This window comes from Poecilia mexicana, unplaced genomic scaffold (assembly GCF_051168715.1).
Source record: "Poecilia mexicana isolate PSO_F unplaced genomic scaffold, ASM5116871v1 scaffold_19, whole genome shotgun sequence".
Taxonomy (NCBI): domain Eukaryota; kingdom Metazoa; phylum Chordata; class Actinopteri; order Cyprinodontiformes; family Poeciliidae; genus Poecilia; species Poecilia mexicana.
The window spans coordinates 16557942-16575830 of NW_028263388.1; the positions used below are offsets into that span (position 1 = coordinate 16557942).

The 17889-nt window shown below is 39.5% G+C and overlaps 1 protein-coding gene across 1 annotated transcript in view; it reads left to right on the forward strand.

Moving 5' to 3' along the window:
* The window catches only part of dock1 (dedicator of cytokinesis 1), a 199888-nt gene that overhangs the window by 145657 nt on the left and 36342 nt on the right, over positions 1–17889 (forward strand). Inside the window, exons 30-40 of the mRNA XM_088001004.1 lie at positions 1451–1541; positions 2634–2734; positions 8885–8943; positions 9413–9561; positions 11198–11283; positions 11557–11713; positions 11865–11905; positions 12116–12206; positions 15524–15643; positions 16442–16531; positions 17013–17117. Coding sequence (XP_087857130.1) covers positions 1451–1541; positions 2634–2734; positions 8885–8943; positions 9413–9561; positions 11198–11283; positions 11557–11713; positions 11865–11905; positions 12116–12206; positions 15524–15643; positions 16442–16531; positions 17013–17117 — 1090 coding nt within the window. The remainder of the gene's footprint in view (positions 1–1450; positions 1542–2633; positions 2735–8884; positions 8944–9412; positions 9562–11197; positions 11284–11556; positions 11714–11864; positions 11906–12115; positions 12207–15523; positions 15644–16441; positions 16532–17012; positions 17118–17889) is intronic.

Below are 17889 nucleotides of genomic sequence, written 5' to 3' on the forward strand. Positions count from 1 at the left end.
CACACATTATTGCACCACAACTTCTTCCAGGAAATAAAGATAAATTAATCAGAGGCAGAGGATCTCTGTGAGTGGCATTAATAATTTGCCTCTAAAAGCTTCATGCCACTTAAGTTATTAACATTTAATTCAGCAGCGTCGGAGTGGATTAACCTATCAGCCAATGTACCGCAGGAGATGTATTTCTAGTGTTCCTGCTGTCTATTGTGCCTCCCATGTCGGTTCACAGAAACGCTGACCCGCTGTCGAGATTTGATTTAATACTTATAAAGGCAAATATACAAAAGTAGATTGTGCGTTTTCTTTTTTTTTCTTTTTTCTTTTTTTCTTTTTTTTGTTGCCGATTTATGGCCACGTTGACAAATGTTTTCAGCATATTTAGGTTTTTCTGTCTCTAAAATATAATATCTAAACCTTAATCTTTCTTTGTATCGACACATTACCAAAAAAAAAAAAAAAGTAATTTTCAGTGTCTTATTGAGCGACTTCAAAACTTAATTCTTGAGCTTTAATCTGTCAGAACTTCAAACATTTGAAGGGAGCAAATTAACTCAGAAATATGTTAAATATATTTACATTACACTATTCATAAAATGTTTTTAAAAAAGTCAGTTTTGAAAAAGCTCAATGCATAGCCCAGCTTTTTAGTGCACTGCATTAGAAACCCTCATCCCCACATTTTAAAACCTTTTTCATTCAGCGCAGCGCAGCTGCGTCCAAAAGATGTAAACCTAAACATTACAAAGGAATCCATAAATCAACCCTGTGCCGAAGTGCTGCCAGGTTCTCTGGGCACAAGCTCTCATCACACATGGACAGAAAGACAGATGAGGTCTGTTGTTTGGCTGTGTCTTTTGTTTACAGTGAGTTTTACAGCTTTTTTTCTGGGTATCCATGTCATGAATTAATTTTGAAAAAATGTGTCAACCACCCGTTTATAAAAACTTCTTTCTCGCTGGGATCAAAACATCCCACTGAAAAGTGTTGATATAATGATAAACATAACTTGTTAAGCAGGTTTTAATGGAGTTTAAAAAAGATCGGTAAGATAAAGTTGTGAATGTTGCTCTGTGTTGTGCGTCAGACGGCGTTTATTAATCCAGCATTAAAACTTTCAGAAAAATGAGAGAAATAACAAGCTTATATGCATAACAGCATCCATCTTGAGACTTTATTTCTATTTGTTGTGTCTTACTATGGGGTCTTTGCTGGGACACCTCAGTTGACTATATTCATTCTGTAGCAGTGGCATCTACTTGCGGTGTATGTGTACAGAAAGGAGTGAGATTGTCCTCACTAAATGACACTTTGAAGCCTTGTTACTGCCACTATAACTAAACAGACGATTTATATTTGCCGCTGTCCGTTTCCTCGTATTTTTCAAGGCTGATGGAAAGGAAGCATTCTGCATCAGCTTCTGATAAACTGCTCTCCTCCCTTTTGTTTCCAGGGTTTTCCTTCGGGCTATTAGCCAGTACGCAGATGTGTTGAGCAAGAAATTTCTGGATCAAGCCAATTTTGAGCTAAAGATTTGCACAGATGTTTATAATATCTTCCTCAGTTTGTTACTTTGCATCAGCTCCACAAAACTCCAAATAATGCTCCTTTTTTTTTTTTTTTCGTCATGTCAACTCTGGATGTGACATTTGAAGCATTATGAAAATTGCAGAGAGAGAGCGATAGAGAACATCAATTACATTGTAATAGCCTGCAATTTTATGTCCATTGCTGAATATTTTACCTGCTTCCCTTTCAATAAAGTAACAGCTTTTTTTTTTTTTTTTTTTTTCCAATATCTGACACATGAAAGAATGTTGTCAACACCTAAACCCCTCAGAGATTTCAAAGCCTTTATGGACTGATTAATGTAGCTTTGTTTTAGTGTGACTCACAGCACTTAAAGCTGTCTTTGTGGTTTAAAGAAAAAGGTTACATCTCAGTTTATCAGGACAGAAACAAGTGTTTTCCTCCAGGGATCCTATCCATTCTAGGAAAAGTGTGGAATTTAAAGTTCTCTCTGGATCTGGAAAACTATGGGGAAAGAAAAAAGGTTTTGGAATTCCAGACTTTATTCCACATCCCATCTCATCTGTCCATCTTATCCATCCATCTGTGCATCATTTTCAGGCTTGATATGATGTTGGAACCCTTTTAACTCTCACACATACACTTATAGTTATGTAATTAATGTTCATTGCTTGCTTCATAATTTGTGACTGAATGATGTTTTTGTGGCATAAAGCACTTTGAACTGCCTCGTTGGTGAAACGTGTACAAATAAATTTGACTTGACCTTATACTCACAATGCAATTCTTTATAAGGAACCGTCATTTCAAACATTTTACATTCAAAGAGTCACGCAGGAATGAATAAAGCTGCAGAGTTCCCTGACGGAAAACATCCTGTGGGTGACATTGACCTAAATCAACAACCTCTGCATCCATTGGGACAGCTTCCCAGCAACAAACTGTAACCGCCTCATCTGCAGCTTTTGATTTAATGAAACCATAAAGCTCTCCTGCCCACACTGTCTAGCACTGAATAACATTGTTGTAAAACTGGCTTTGAGCTGTGAGTGAAACGGTCTCTTATTCCCCATCCGCCTCTCTCTCTCTGCCTTTATCTGGGTTAGCTGTGGAACAACTACTTCCACTTGGCCGTGGCCTTCCTCACCCAGGAGTCGCTGCAGCTGGAAAACTTCTCGAGCGACAAAAGAACCAAGATCTTCCACAAGTAAGTATGGCGTCACCCTTAAATCCTCGGGACATCCTCGTTTTACCCTACTACAGCTTAGATTTCCTGTCCAGGACAAGTACATCAAAGCCTGCAGGGATATCAGACACCCTGCAACTTCTTGTATGAAACTGTTGTGGTTTTTTTTTTTCCTGTTCTGATCATAGCACATTGCTGCTGCAATGTCTGTTATGAGGACGTTCTGTACCTAAATGTCTCTGATCAAGAAATGTTCTGTACCCATTCCCTGGAGAGAAGGTTCAAGATGTTAAAATATAATTTACTACTGTGAATATATTTTTTTATTTTTTACAATAGTTCAACTTTAAAGTTAGGACATTTCTCGTCTCTTCGCACTTCTCCGTTCTGTGTTTCTGCAGCGGACACATTTATCTATATTAGTACTTTTCAGACAGTCTGATAAAGCATTCAGACGGGCAAATGCTTTCTGGGAAGATGTTGAGCATATTGGCGCTTGTCTTCATTTGGAGGAGTTTTTGTCAGTGAATCACACATCACACTGGCTGGATGCCTGACAGTGACGCTGCTTGTTGGTCAGCGTTTTATCACTTGCACTAATAAACTTGCACCAGAAAATAGAAATCACCCCCCTCTGGCTAGATATTGATTACAGAGCAAATGTATTCACCCACTTTGAACTGTTTCACATTTTATCACCTTACTCCCACAAACATTCATGTGTTTTATTGAGGTTTTATGTGATGGACCAACAAAAAAAGGAACAAATAAATGGAAAGTGGAAGGTAAATTTCCTCTTTCAGCTGTTTCAGCTGCTTCGTGTATTGGGTGACGAATGCAAAACACAAAGAGTTTCACAAAGTGATTTAAAGTGGATTTGCTTTAGTTGAATCTATTTAGTTCTGTCTTTGAAAACCATCATAGATTAGATTTTGCAGACCTGCAAAATCATGATGTCATGACATGATATAATTTCAATATGATATATCACATGACTGGTTTCATTTTAACATTTCTTGGTAGTTTTGTGCATCTTATTCAATTGGATTTGCCCCTAATTTCATCCAGATTGACAAAAACTAACTTTCTATCTGTAGTAGATTCAGTTCAGCCATTAAAATCATCATAATGATTTTTGTTTTTTCATTACCTGCAAGCTGCAGTCATCAAAATTATATATAAAAAAGCCTGACACACATAATACCATGTGTAATGAATTCCATTTTATTTAGATCAATGTGGAAATGTTTCACTTAAAAGAAGATTAAAAGTTCATAAAAGCCTGACATTTTGACATGAAACTCGTAAACGTTTGAGAGCCACTGTACATACAAGCGCCGATGTTTCTACTCAGATTTCTTTCGTGCACACGTGGATACAGCTGAGCAAATGAGCATGCGGCCGTGTCATTGTCATGATTTGCTGGAATGAGTGATGAGGAGAGAGGGGAGCCTCACATTGTCAGGTTTGGTGAACGTCTCACTCATCTTTGCTCGAGGCTTTGATCTCATCCGAGTTGTCTTTACCAGCTCCCGCTTGTCAGTCACACGTTTTTTTTTTTTTTCTCTATTTCTCTTTCTGTGCCTGCCACTCTGTATTTTATTCTCCATCTCTTCTCTTTCCCATCACCTCATACCTTCACATCCAATCTCCCTCCTTCCCTCTCAATCACGATCTTTACGTCGTGACCCAGTTGCATTGCTCCGCTCAGCCTGCCGGGACCTGCTCTGCGTCGACCCCTCTGCGAGACGTGATATTGTTGTTTAACCTCAGCGGGAGATTTGCGCACGTCGCTGACAGACGCGCGTTGTAGGTCCTGACAGCCGACAGTCACAGCTGTCTCCGGGTCTGTGACGGAAAAGCGAGCTGCATCTGTCTCGGCGTAGATGAGAAAACTGTGCCTCGTGCACAGTCATCCCTGCGTCTTAATGTGGGAAACAAGCCTACTTCCTGCCAGTCACACACACACACACACGCACGCACGCACACACACACACACACACACACACACACACACACAAGCATGCTGTGAGATTTTTTTTTTTTTCCACACACACACAATGAGATGCGAAAAGACTGAAGGATGGTTTATATATAATGCATGCAGCCACAGAATCATTTAGAGGCCAGCATTCATTAATACTGTATTTTATAATTCTGCCAATACTCTCCCCACAATCAATCCCTGGGCTCTGCAACACTTCTCTCTCTCTTCGACTGCAGAATGCTGTGAACAGCTCTAACCCGATGAGGCTATAAAGAGGTGATGCAGCTTCTTCTTTAAGACATCTTTCAGTGCACTGATCACTTACGTCAAAGTGCATTACTTTCTTATGGTATCGGCACACCAGTGATTTGGGTTTTAAAATGCCGCTACGTCCTCTGGATCCTCTGAAGTAGCACATTATGTGAGGGGGGAGAGGGAAAGGCTTGGAATTGATATTTGTCGTGGGTCAGCAGACGCTGCACTTGTTCCTCTGTAGAATTGCAACAAGGTATCACAACATCAGTGTGCTTTGTGGAGGATGAGATAAAGAGGTCACCGTGTCCCAGAGTCAACCAGTGGGATTCAGTCGTCTTGGACAGGCTTTAATCTGAGCATAGGAGGACATCCCAGAGGGCACCTGGTGGAGAAGTACGGTCTAATTCAACTATAAAGCCCGTACTTGTAATTATCTGGTTTAAACTAATTAATCTGACTTGAATAACAATAGAACATTTTAATGAATTTGATATATTTGTAGGTTTGGAATTTTGTTGGGAGGCAGTACAGAAGATAAGGCATTTTTCTTTTTTTTTTCATTAGAAATGTTTGTGTACTCCTGAGAAACTTAAAAATACGTAATAGACCTCAGCAAGCTAAAAAAATGATTAAATATAAATAAGTTCTGCATCTTCCCTTGCTGATCTGTAATTTCAAGATGTTTTTTTTTTTTTTTTGTATCTCAATCACTGAGCGAACATAAGCTGCAGACGCAGCACAGCTGTTCGGATAGATTTATGCAGCTTATTTCTTTTCTCTTGCACATCTCTATCAAACTGCTGAGCCACACAGCAGCGTTGGGAACAAATATTGAGTTCAGTGTAGTTATTCCCAGTGGTGAACCACCAATAAGAATACATCTAATTACTTTGTCAAGATGCTGTGGTACCTGGGTAAGTGTTCTTCAATAAGCTTAGTTAAACTAAAAGACATGTTGCGAAAGCTCCACCTCGGGGCTGTTGCTTTTATTCTCCTTCTCATTTTTAAAGCTGTGTCAAGCTGGAGTTTAGCTCCTTAGAAAACGGTTTCTTTCTTTCCTTCTTTCTTCCTTTCTTACTTTCTTTCCTTCTTTCTTTCTTTCCTTCTTTCCTTCTTTCTTTCTTTCTTTCTTTCTTTTTTTCCTTCCTTCTTTCTTTCTTTCTTTCTTTCTTTCTTTCTTTCTTTCTTTCTTTCTTTCTTTCTTGGCACCGTATGTTTAGGGTTAGGGACTGGCATTACGCAACACAATCCGTTGTTTGAGGGACAGAGACACATCACTGCTTGCAACAAACGAGAGACATACTAGTCAATTAGACGTTTGGGTCTAACCCAGCGTGTCAAACGAAGGGGGAGTGACCTTGTTCATAATTGAATGACACGTGTTTCTGTTAAAAATAAAAGTTTTCTGTCCTCTTTAGTACCAGGTACTACACTATCTGTGTAGTACCGGCTGCTTTTGGTTGTCCCCATAAGTAGGCTGAAAGTCGAAGAGAGTCTGTCCCCAGCCTTTAAAGACATTCAAAAGTTCAGTATGTTTTTGATTTTAGTGCTTTGCTTCTCCTTTTCTCATTTGCGTTGTTTCATTTAATGGGTTCTAGTGTCTCAGATGATGCTTACCTTTTTAAATTAGAGCAATATAAAAACGAAAGTACAAGTTTTATTTTGAGTCTCTAAAAACATCTATTCCTTGTTGGCTTCGACACAGTGCGAGTTGTGTGTCTTATTATTATTATTATTATTATTATTATTATTATTATTATTATTATTCTGTGTCTTATTATTCTATTTTATTTTCAGTTTTACTTGCCTTCTTTTACCCATGTGGTATGTTTTATATCTGTTTTTATTGTTGTTTAGTAATTATAGATTTTTTTTTCCATTCTTCAAAGTACACACCTTGGTTGAACTAGGTTTTTTTTTGTTTGTTTTATAAAAAAACTTGCACTTGAATCAATAATAAAATTTACTCTTTGATATATTAACTTTACTTTATAGTGCTCCCATTGTTACAAAACTTTAATAACATTCATAAGTGTCATGGATTTATTTGGAAAAAAAAACATACAATATTTTTATATTGTTGCATCTTCATTTACTTTTTTAATGTTCCAATGCAAAAAGTTACTCAGTCTGGCGTTGTCCATTTTCACTGACCTGGCCTCACTTTACACCTATCCCTTCCCTCCCGTCTTTCCAGTCTTGTTAGTCTCTCCTTTATTCATCATTTGTCCTCTCTGTGACCTGGGACGGTGTTCGAAGATGGGAGACAGGCACCAGGCGGTCCACGGAGATCGGTTCATGACCTAAGCATGACAGAGCTGATCAGCTTAAAAGGGCTCAATTTAATAAAGCCAGACAGAAAAGGCGGATGGGAGTGATCCTTCTGTATTTCTCTGGAAATCTTTTATATGAGACCTCCTGTCACAGACAAAAACTGTTAAAGACTGCACAAACAAACTCTGCTCCTCGTCTAGCCGTTGTTTTTCTGGGTCCTTAATGACATAACCAGAGCAGAGGGGAGATTGTAACTGACAGCCAGTTGACGGAAAGCAAGTGTGTCTGTGTCATGAACTTGCTCAAGTAGAAATATCTCATCATTTTGTGTTTGTCTAGCGGATGCGATCTTGGAAAAACAAAAGGAGTTATCTTACCATCATCCAGGCACATTGAATCCATTGCATTGGTAATCTCACTCCATGAATCTCATTTGTTTTTTCCAATATTTGTTCAGTTGTCCAGAGGAAACCAAACAAAAACACTTTGATACATTAAATATCGCTGTGTAAATGTTGTATTTAGGTTCTGCGAGGCAGTAGAGATGCTATGAATGCTAGAAATCAGAGATTATTTTTTTATTATTGTCCCGCAGTGATAGGTGAATAAAAACATGTAGATTCACATAAAGATAAAAAATGAATAAGAAAAGAATGAGACTTTACAGTAGTGACAAATGGGAAAAGTGTTGCAGTTATTGAAAGTAGCATATTCACATCCAAAGCAAATTTCTTTATTCGTTCCCCAACAACAACCACCAAGGGTGGTCCTAATATCAATATATTGTTGGAAATGCACATTTTTTCAGTTTTCACACGTAGTGTAAGACTCTCATCAATCTCAAACTGTGTTTTAAAGGACCTCTGTATGATGTAAAATTCAGTTAATTTTGGATTGTGAACTTGAGATGATTAAAAGCAGTCACGATTACTTAAAAAAAAAAAAAACTATGTAATTGCCCTTTACTAAAGCACCAAGTCAGATGCAGCAAGTCGGATGGCAGCATAGCTACATCTTTATATTTGCATGTTTAGCTTTTTTTATGGTACTCACAACAAAGCAAAGTTTATGGTGGGCACAACTGCAATTTCGCAGAAAGTTATCAAGAATTCCCGAATCCAAAACTGTCTCTGATGATTTTGCTGAAGGAACTACTGAAGACTTTCATTTCACTTCATCAAAATGTTAATAAGATATTTTAAAATGTTCTAAAATCTTTTTGGGAAAAGACAGTTTGATTCTAAATTCATGCACTGTAATCAGTCAGAAAATAATATTTTTAAATATATAGTTTTTTTATGGATGTTTCAAGAGTGGAAAAATAGTAAGCAGTTGTCCATCCTCGGTCACCGGGGCCTTGGAAGAGAAACAGGCCCACAGCATCACAGATCCTCTACTGTACTGAACATTGCACTTTAGGTACTTCTCACATAATCACTCGTAGTATTTGTTGCCAAAAAGCTCAAACCTGGAGTCCTGGAAACTCTTATTTTCAAAAATGTTTTCACTGCATTAACACATTGACATACAGTAATTAAATGTTAATTTTTAAAAATAAAAAAAAAATTGGATGTTTTCTATAGGTCCCAATAGGTGTATCATTATTTGACAGCATGGATAATTTTTTTTTTTCTTTGTCATGTTTTTTGTTTCAGGTACCAAGACATGAGGCGACAGATCGGCTTTGAAATCAGGGACATGTGGTACAATTTAGGTAATTTTATTGCATTTACTTTGTTCCTGAGGTCACACCTCTGCCGTTTACAGCTGATATGATCACAATTAGCTCTTCCACAGTCCTCTGGCAGATCATATCTATCCGGAAGGCAAAGATCTTTTGTGAAATATATACAGTCCAAGTGTTAATTAGCGCTATAATGTGATGAAAGACTCACTGTTGACGTCGGGTCTAAATTTTCCTGTAGTAAAAGGAGGCGGTGTTGAATCCAGTTTATTGTGCCTAACACCATCTGATCCTTTAATTTGGAAAGATTAGACTGGATCATCCTCTTGAGGTACTTTGATGATTTTAAAGGTTATTTACGGCTTACGTTCTCCAAAAGGGGAGACAGCTTCATTCTTTGGAGCTAATCTGAGATGACACAGTACACATCAAAATGGGGGAATTCTACAAATTATATGTCACAGATTACTTTTTTTCTTCCACTTGTTTTGTCTTCAAGGCCCCCACAAGATAAAGTTCATCCCTGAGATGGTGGGTCCAGTTCTGGAGATGACCCTTGTTCCCGAGATCGAGCTGCGAAAGGCCACCATCCCCATCTTCTTTGACATGATGCAGTGCGAGTTTCACTTCACATGCGGCTTCCAACGGGTGCGTATTCTGGAATATTTAATAAATACAGTAAACCAGATGAAAGGGTGTTGTCTGGAATGAAAGATCAGATAGAAAAGCGGGGAGGCGGCACACAGCGGCCCATGTGATGGTGAGTTTCGTAGCCCACAGCCGATTTGTAATTCTGCAAATCTCATTTTGTTGTGTCACAATTATCAGCGGCCACGGTGAGTGGAACTTAATATTACGCCTTTCTGCAGTGGAAATTAAACCTTTCTGCGCGAGTAAATCCACTTGGTTCCAGTTGTTGTCATGAATATGTTTCAGCCCTCGGAGAGAGGCCGAACATGCGCAGTGTCAGTCCATAGGCACTCGTCTAGGGTGTGAACATCCAGTTAACTTATGGCTTTAAAAGCTGTTCTTTCTTCAGTGTGGAGTAAATATGCAACAAACAACTTCAATTTAAAAAAACAACAATTGCATGCACAAGTTTAAGTTGCAGAAACTCAGTTATTCACTTAAATATATGCACACTCCATGAACTAATATTTTGATACACTTTCTTAAATTAAAGGGAAAGCACACTTTTGGTATTGCCAGGAGGGAGGTTTTGACCTACTTCTGGCTCCGTGTTTAACAACTCTTAATTTAAATGATTTCTACTGAACGGCGCCCTAACATTCGGATTGCTTAATTGCACAAAAAGTTTAATTTCAGTGCCGCTTTTTGGGGGGAACGTTTTCTAAATATTAATGTGATGTGTCTATATTTTTGAGCCTGCATTATCGTTAAGTCTTTGTGGAGGAGAGAAAAGTCACAAATCATTTTTAACTTCTGTTCCCAGATCTTGTTTTTAAAGAACATTGAAGCTGCATGCTGTGCAGCCAGTCCACCCTGAAAGACCTTAAAAGCGCAAACCTAAATATGTTGTTTCCCTTTAAACTGTACCGAATTGCTGTGCACAAATTTGACCCTTGTGGTCTTTGTATTACTGTGAAGATGGCAAGAGTTTAACCAACGATCCTCTGAGATCCTTTTTTCCGTTTCTTTGTGTTGCTGAGATTGGACTAAAGTTTGCTGTTTTAGCTAATGTGCCACTCCGATTGGAGCTCATTGGAGTTCAAGCCTAATCTCTCAGTCTTTCCTTCTTTGTCTCGGCCTCCTTTAGGCTCAGAGCCAGTAGCATTTCCTCTTTACTGACTTTCTGTCTTTTTTTTTTTTTTTTTTTTTCCTCTGCTGTAAATCCTCCACTGAAACAGACACCGGAGTTTATGTCACGCCTTGCTCAGCTGTGTTCTCCTTCTCTGTTTTTGTACCTGGTCAAGTACATCAAGAAGTCAGTAAAAATGTTTTAGTTTTAAGCAATAAAATCTAGTTTTGATACAAATGCTGGAGAAATGGAGTCAATGCATCACTGTCAGCAGCCTCAGCAACAACGGAGCAGAAGGAAAAAAGCGATGTGTCTCACGATTCAGCCTCGTTCTGTCCTGTAATGAATTTTTAGCCGTTAATGATCAGATCACAGCCCGCTGCAGTGACGAACGGGCCGGTGAAGGAAGAATCCGTAACCTTCCTCAGCTCAGACTTAAAGCAGTTGAGGATGAAGGGGGTTGTTAATGAATTGGGGAAAAAATGAACCGCAGTGATTATTTGTGTCTGCTCCGTCTAATTGCAGTTTGAGAACGAGATCATCACCAAGCTGGATCACGAGGTGGAAGGGGGCCGAGGAGACGAGCAGTACAAAGTTCTCTTTCAGAAAATGTAAGTGCTGATTATTGGGCAGGATTATATGGCTGAGCCTCTCACAAGTTGGATCGCTCTAATTGCAACATCGCACTCCTCAAAATAACCGCCGTTTGCTGATAATCACGCGACTTCTCGGCTCAGCTTTTCTCTTGCGACTCCTGATGAGCGATACCCGTTCTGCCTGGTTGGGCAAAAAAAAAAATTTCAACAATTTAACAACTCACTGTTAAAGAACTTTTTGTTCGTTTTTGTTTGTTTCTCTTTTCCTTCTTACTTGCGTGCCACCAGTTTGTTGGAGCACTGCAGGAAGCACAAGTACCTGGCCAGGACGGGAGAAATCTTTGTCTCTCTGGTGGTGCGACTCCTGGGAAGGCTGCTGGACTACAGGACCATCATGCATGACGAGAACAAGGAAAACCGCATGAGCTGCACCGTCAATGTTCTAGTAAGATCCCCAAAACACATGGTTGGCAGTAAAGGATTGCTGAGACCTTTTATGACTTCATCATTAAGATGATGTACAGATTTTTAAACTCCTTTAGAACTTGATCTAACGTCTGCATCTGTTTTTTGTTTGTGCTTTTTTTTTTTTGTAGAACTTTTATAAGGAGATAGACAGAGAGGAGATGTACATCAGGTAAGATCCAAACCTAGTGTTGTCTTTCACAGTCGCTGTTTCAATTTGGCGTTACGACAATTTTTTAAATGTTTATTCCTGTTGTATGATTTCATTTTGCTTGTTGAGTGTATTTTAGATAGGACAAGTTGTCAGATCTTATAAGTATTATGATTCAGTCTCCTGTCTTTGCCGATAAACAGCCACTAAGTCCTTTCTGCATCTTGCCAGGTACCTGTATAAGCTGTGCGACCTCCACAGAGAGTGCGACAACTACACAGAAGCTGCCTACACCCTGCTGCTGCACGCAAAACTGCTCAAGGTACACAAACCGCACTAAAGACTGAACATGGAAGCGACATATTTACACTGCTCAGCTGTCGCTGGGCGAGTCGCTTTTAACCTCAGGCAAGATACTAATATAATTCTCTGAATTAGATTATGCACAGATTTGAAACGGCTCGGATCGTTTTAATTGAACCACGGGATGAGATGGCTGCTGAGGAGGCAGAGGAGAGACTTTCTCACCGGGGTGAAATCTGGTCTTTCATCCCAGATAGAATAGGAAGTAAAATAAACCGCTCTCCTGCTGAGCTTCAGTTGTGGATTATAATTACAGCTGCACCAGTTAATCTAGATGATTGAAATCAGCAATTTTTTTCCTTGATGAGTAGGTGGGAAAAAAAATGAAAAATGAGATAATATTTCTCTGCTTCCCGAATTTATCGTTGCCTTTTTTCTTTTTATTTATTTATTTTTTTTTTTTGTCCTGTAAACACATCATGGCATAATATTCTTTCAGACACTTTTCATTTAGATCCATCCATGGATTATTGTCTGCTTAATCCGGGATTGGGCCGTGGCCCTGTCTTCCGTCTGCCCAGTCACTTGAGCCAGCTCTTCCCAGGGATTCCCAAGGCGTTCCCAAACCTGCCAACAAGCACATTCCCTCCAGCATGACCTGAGTTTCCTCCCGGGTGGACATGCCCAGAATACCTCACCAGGAGGTTGTCTAACCAGATGCCTGAGCCACCTTAACCGGCTCCTCTCGATGTAGGGAAGCAGTGGCTCTACTACGAGTCCCTTTTGTTTGACCGAGCTTCTCACCCTGTCGCTAAAGAAGAACTCTTTTCAGCCGTATTTGTTCGCAATTTCTTTCTTTTGGTCACTACCCAATGCTCATAACCCTAGATGATGGTGGGAACTTAGATTGACTGGTAAATCAAGACTAATATTTCTTTTCACCACAAAAAAAAAAAACTGGTGCAGCTTCTTCATCGGTTAAGATACTGCACTATCAACCTTCTGCTCGTTTATTTTTTTTTTCTTCATTTATGAACAAGTCCTCAAGATTGTTGAACTCATCCACTTAGAACAGCACCTCATCTCCAACCTGGAGAAAGCAGTCTAACCCTTAACCAATTCAAGACCATAGTCTCGGATTTATAGACGCTTATTTTCATCTCGGGTGCTTCACATTTGGCTTTGAAACTCTCCAGTAAAAAGCTGGAGATCGCTGTCTGTCGGGATCACATCATCTGCAAAGAGTACAGACATGATCCCGAGGTCATCAAAAAGGATCGCCTCAACATCTTGACTGCAGCTAGAAGTTATGTCCATAAAGGTTATGAACAGAATGGGTGGCATGGAGCAACCTTGGCAGAGTCCAACTCTTACCGGACAGAATCTGAGGCTCGACTGTCTGAGAGTTTATTAACAATCAGATAAAGTTTAGGGAACCTCTGCATATATGGGTAAATTAATAATCTAATGTTTCTGAGTAGCCGACATAATATTCTTGTCTTTTGTCTAAATTTGCCTTGTTTACTTGTGGATTTAAAGCTGTAATTTCCACAGCTGAATACTTACGTGTTGCAGTTGAGAATTTATAGGTCAACACTCTAATCAGTATCAGTGAGTAAAAGCCAGATTCGTTCAACTCTTCTAAGTTATGATGGTGCATATTTGTTACAAGTTTGACTTTTTTGTTAATCTTACTCTCTCTGTGCCCCCAAAAAAACCCACCACGTCACCAAACCAAACATCCTTTTTTTTTTTTTTTTCGATCTGCAGAGTCTATTCCCAGCTGGGGGGTTAGTATGGAGTAAGTTAAGGAGGGACTCCTTTTATCCAAAATTGTATCATCTTACTTCTCAACTGAATTTGCATAACTATCCTGCTGTTTGAGCCTTTGTAGTGGTTCTGTCAGGCGGGAGCAGGTTGTCACTGAATCCCATTTTCATCACTGTCGCGCTCGCGGGAGTTGATTTTATTACTTTAAATCTGTAGATCTTTTAGCACCTGAGTCTTCTTGATTGTGGCAGGAAGACTTTTTCTACTGCTGTGCTTCGGAGGCTGAACATGTGTCTGGATTTTATTTTGTGGCTTAATATTTCTTGAAATGCCACTCAGACATGTGGTGGGCTTTGCAAAAAGTAAACGTTAGTGTATTTTATGATATACCAACAAAAGGCAGCTGTCAAGTGAAAGAAAAAGAATACAGATTTTTTTTTTTTTCAGTAAATAACACTTAAAATACGGCAAAATGTCAGCTTACATTTGAATTTATTTACAAATGATATAAATTTGAATATATTGAGGAAGTCAAAACACAGCACCTCCCCATTCCTGGAGAATAAATTGAATCCTTCAGCCGCCTCATGACTGCTCCACTAAATTATCAGCGCTTTTTTCTCTGCCTTTTTAGCTGTGTGCGGTGTCAGTTGCCATTAATGCATAAATGTGAAGGTCCTCTTTACAATGTGAATGCTGCAGTCAAGCTGTGAAGAAATCAATAGGCTGAGCCCAAGCGTCCCTCTTTCTATACCACAGCTACAGCGTGCAGAGGCACTTTTTTTTTTTTTTCCACCAATGTGGTCATCACACCCTTCATGTTCATCCCAGGATAAAATCCTGCTGGTTGGTGGTAAACACGTCCTGACAAATATATAGGGTTGTAGATGTTCTCATAGTGCTAAGCAGCTTCCATCTGTCAGAAATCACATTCTTCTTTATGCTGCTTTAAAAATAAATAAGCACATTATCATGCTTATCCTGGTGTTGTTTTATCTCTGCCTACGGCTCTGTTGTATAATCAATTGCTCCCCCACTCTATTGCATACGGAGTTTATATGCAAACAGGTCGAAGGGATGCTTCTTTGCTTACTTAGCACATTTTCCTCCAGCAGGCCAGTCCGCTGGAGCTCAATGTCTGCCAAATTTAAATATTAAAACCGTGTGTCAAACACATATGCAACAACAAATGACATTTGTCTATTGGGCTTCCTTTAAATTCACTACACGACTAAAGAGAAGTAGAACATGTATTGTGCCCTAATAAAACAAACCGTCATCCGTCAAAACTTGTGTAACTGCAAATTAAACTTTCACAATGGCTGCAGGACCGTTTTGCACCGATTCTCCTTCTGAACTGTTCAATGGATATCGATGCATGCATCACTGCCCGCATCGTAACTCTTCATTTTGCTCTGTGCAGGACTGTGTTCAAGGGAGTCACACATCAATATCCCTCATTTGCATTGCCTATAAGTCATTGATTGATTTCTTGTCACCTGTTTGACTTTTACCCCGCATTGTTTTGCACAGCATTGACCCCCGGTGCTCATTTGTTCCCTGTAGTGGTCGGACGAGCAATGCGCGGCCCACCTGACCCAGAGGGAAGGTTACCAGGCCACAACTCAAGGACAACTTAAGGACCAGCTCTATCAGGAGATTATTAATTACTTCGATAAGGGCAAGGTAAGAGGCGCTCTAGAAACCCTGACGCTGTTTCCGTGGCGCGTGGATTGACAATAATCCATTTCTTGTGGATGGATGAAGAGGCGTATTGGACTACACGACTATTACTTTTTTTGTTATCCCTTTTATAGCATAACCTTTTCTAAAAGCCCTTCCCTCACTTCGTGTCCTTTTTCTCTTTTACCTTAATATCACATCAGCGCTGCGCTTTAATGCCATCGGAGCCACTTGAGAGTTGGAAAATGTCCCGTTTTGTAGGAACTTTTGTTTTCTACAAGACGAATCGGAGGAGAAATGCACGGATCTCCTTGGAAATGAGGTTCTAAGGCTTTGGATGTTACGTCAGGATTGGGATTCTTCTCAGTAACTCGTCAAACTTTGGCTAGGAAGCAGCTACTTTGATGAATTTTGGAAACAAACCAATTAAATAACGGTTGATGTTATGAGGCATTAAATTGGCACTCTTTAGGAATTCTCAGCAGCTTGACAGGATCTTCAGTCTTTAAAGAATGCATTCAGATACAACTATTTTATTAATATAAACTACATTAACCGTAACAATATAATGTAATGTAAAATATCAACTGGTCGTGTTGAATAGAAGATGGCATCGAGGTTTTTCTGTCTGCCAAAAGGATGAAATAATCTTATCCTGATAAGCTTGTATTATACAGTATGACCTGCGTGAGACTAGCAGTGAATTCAAGGTACTGTGCTACCAGGACGTTAGCTCTCTATCATTGCTTTAATCTTTGAAATTAATTCTTTTTTTTTTTTGACTGTCTGTGTCCTTTCTAGATGTGGGAAGAGGCGATTGTGTTGAGCAAAGAACTGGCTGAACAGTATGAGAATGAAATGTTTGACTTTGAGCAGCTTAGTGCATCCTTGGTAAGTAGGATTAATGTGTCGCTTAACTGCATTTCCGCTTTGTACACTGTCACTCCTCTGCTGCACTTATAGATGGGGGGGGAAAAGCACAAGGACAGAACCTGCAGGACTATTATGAAGCCTTTTGTTTTATGAGGGGAAATTGAAGCAATTAGTAAGGGGGGACGGGGAGAGATCAACTACTTATGTACCTGGAAAGAGTGGGAGGAAGACTGATTGTGTCTAAAACAAAGAAATTTCATCATGATGGCTAATGCACCTAGTGGTAGCCAGGATTTAGAGTTTGCAGCTTTAAAGAGAAATATAAGCAAGCAGGAGCATCTTATATTCAAGCATATTTTTTCAAGAATCAAAGAAAGACAGATGTAATAACAACAACAAAAAAAAAAAACATCAGATCTCTCTCTGGAATGGCTTTAAAATGCTTTATCAAACATTAAAATGTATGTTAAAATGCTGATGTTGTTAAACTTCTCCACAGCGGAAGCAAGCTCAGTTCTATGAGAATATAGTGAAGGTCATCCGGCCCAAACCGGACTACTTCGCTGTGGGCTACTACGGAATGGGGTTCCCGTCCTTTCTGCGGGTGAGTACTTGCATCGACAGACACTTCTTCTTGATCTTGGGTACACGATACGCTTTCATGGGTGGGCTTAAGAATGTATACCCCTCTTTTATTAAGTGCCTAAATATAAATCTGCATTATAAAGCATCTGAGCTGCTTGTCCTCCTTGCTGAGGAGTTGTCAACAGTGGCTTTCGCTAAATACGGTGCTGGGTATAGTGCCGAACAAATGTTCATGTTTAGTGCTTTACTTTTAGTTGGCATGCCCAAATATTTTAAGGCATCTCTTCAAATCCTTTGCCAAGTCCAACCAAATTCTGAGTTAAAATTTCATTACCGTGATTTTGAGGTGACGTGGAGGGAGAATTAAATCCCTTTTTTTGTCTTTGGACAAAGGCATTAAAAGAAGGTACACACTAAAAATGGGCCACAATGAAAATAGCATCTACCGTTAAAACATCCAAATGTCTGGATGCAATCTGAGCAGCAGATGGTCTTAAAAATGCTGGCACCAAGCAGAGAGCTGTGCCAGCTTCCTAAAATGTGACCGATTATGAATATTGAAGTGTTGGTCAAGGCAATAGATCCCACCTCCTTCATTCATTCACACAAGATAGGTGGCCTCTTAACCTGAGCTGATGTTTTTCAGTGCTAAATATCCTGACTGGACACGGGCCAATCAGATCACAGCTTCTCACAAATTAAGTAGCCGTTTGATATTCATCATCTGTGGAGCCGCCGTGTGCATGTCAGACCTCATTACCATTTAATGAAAGATGTATTCCTGATTCCCC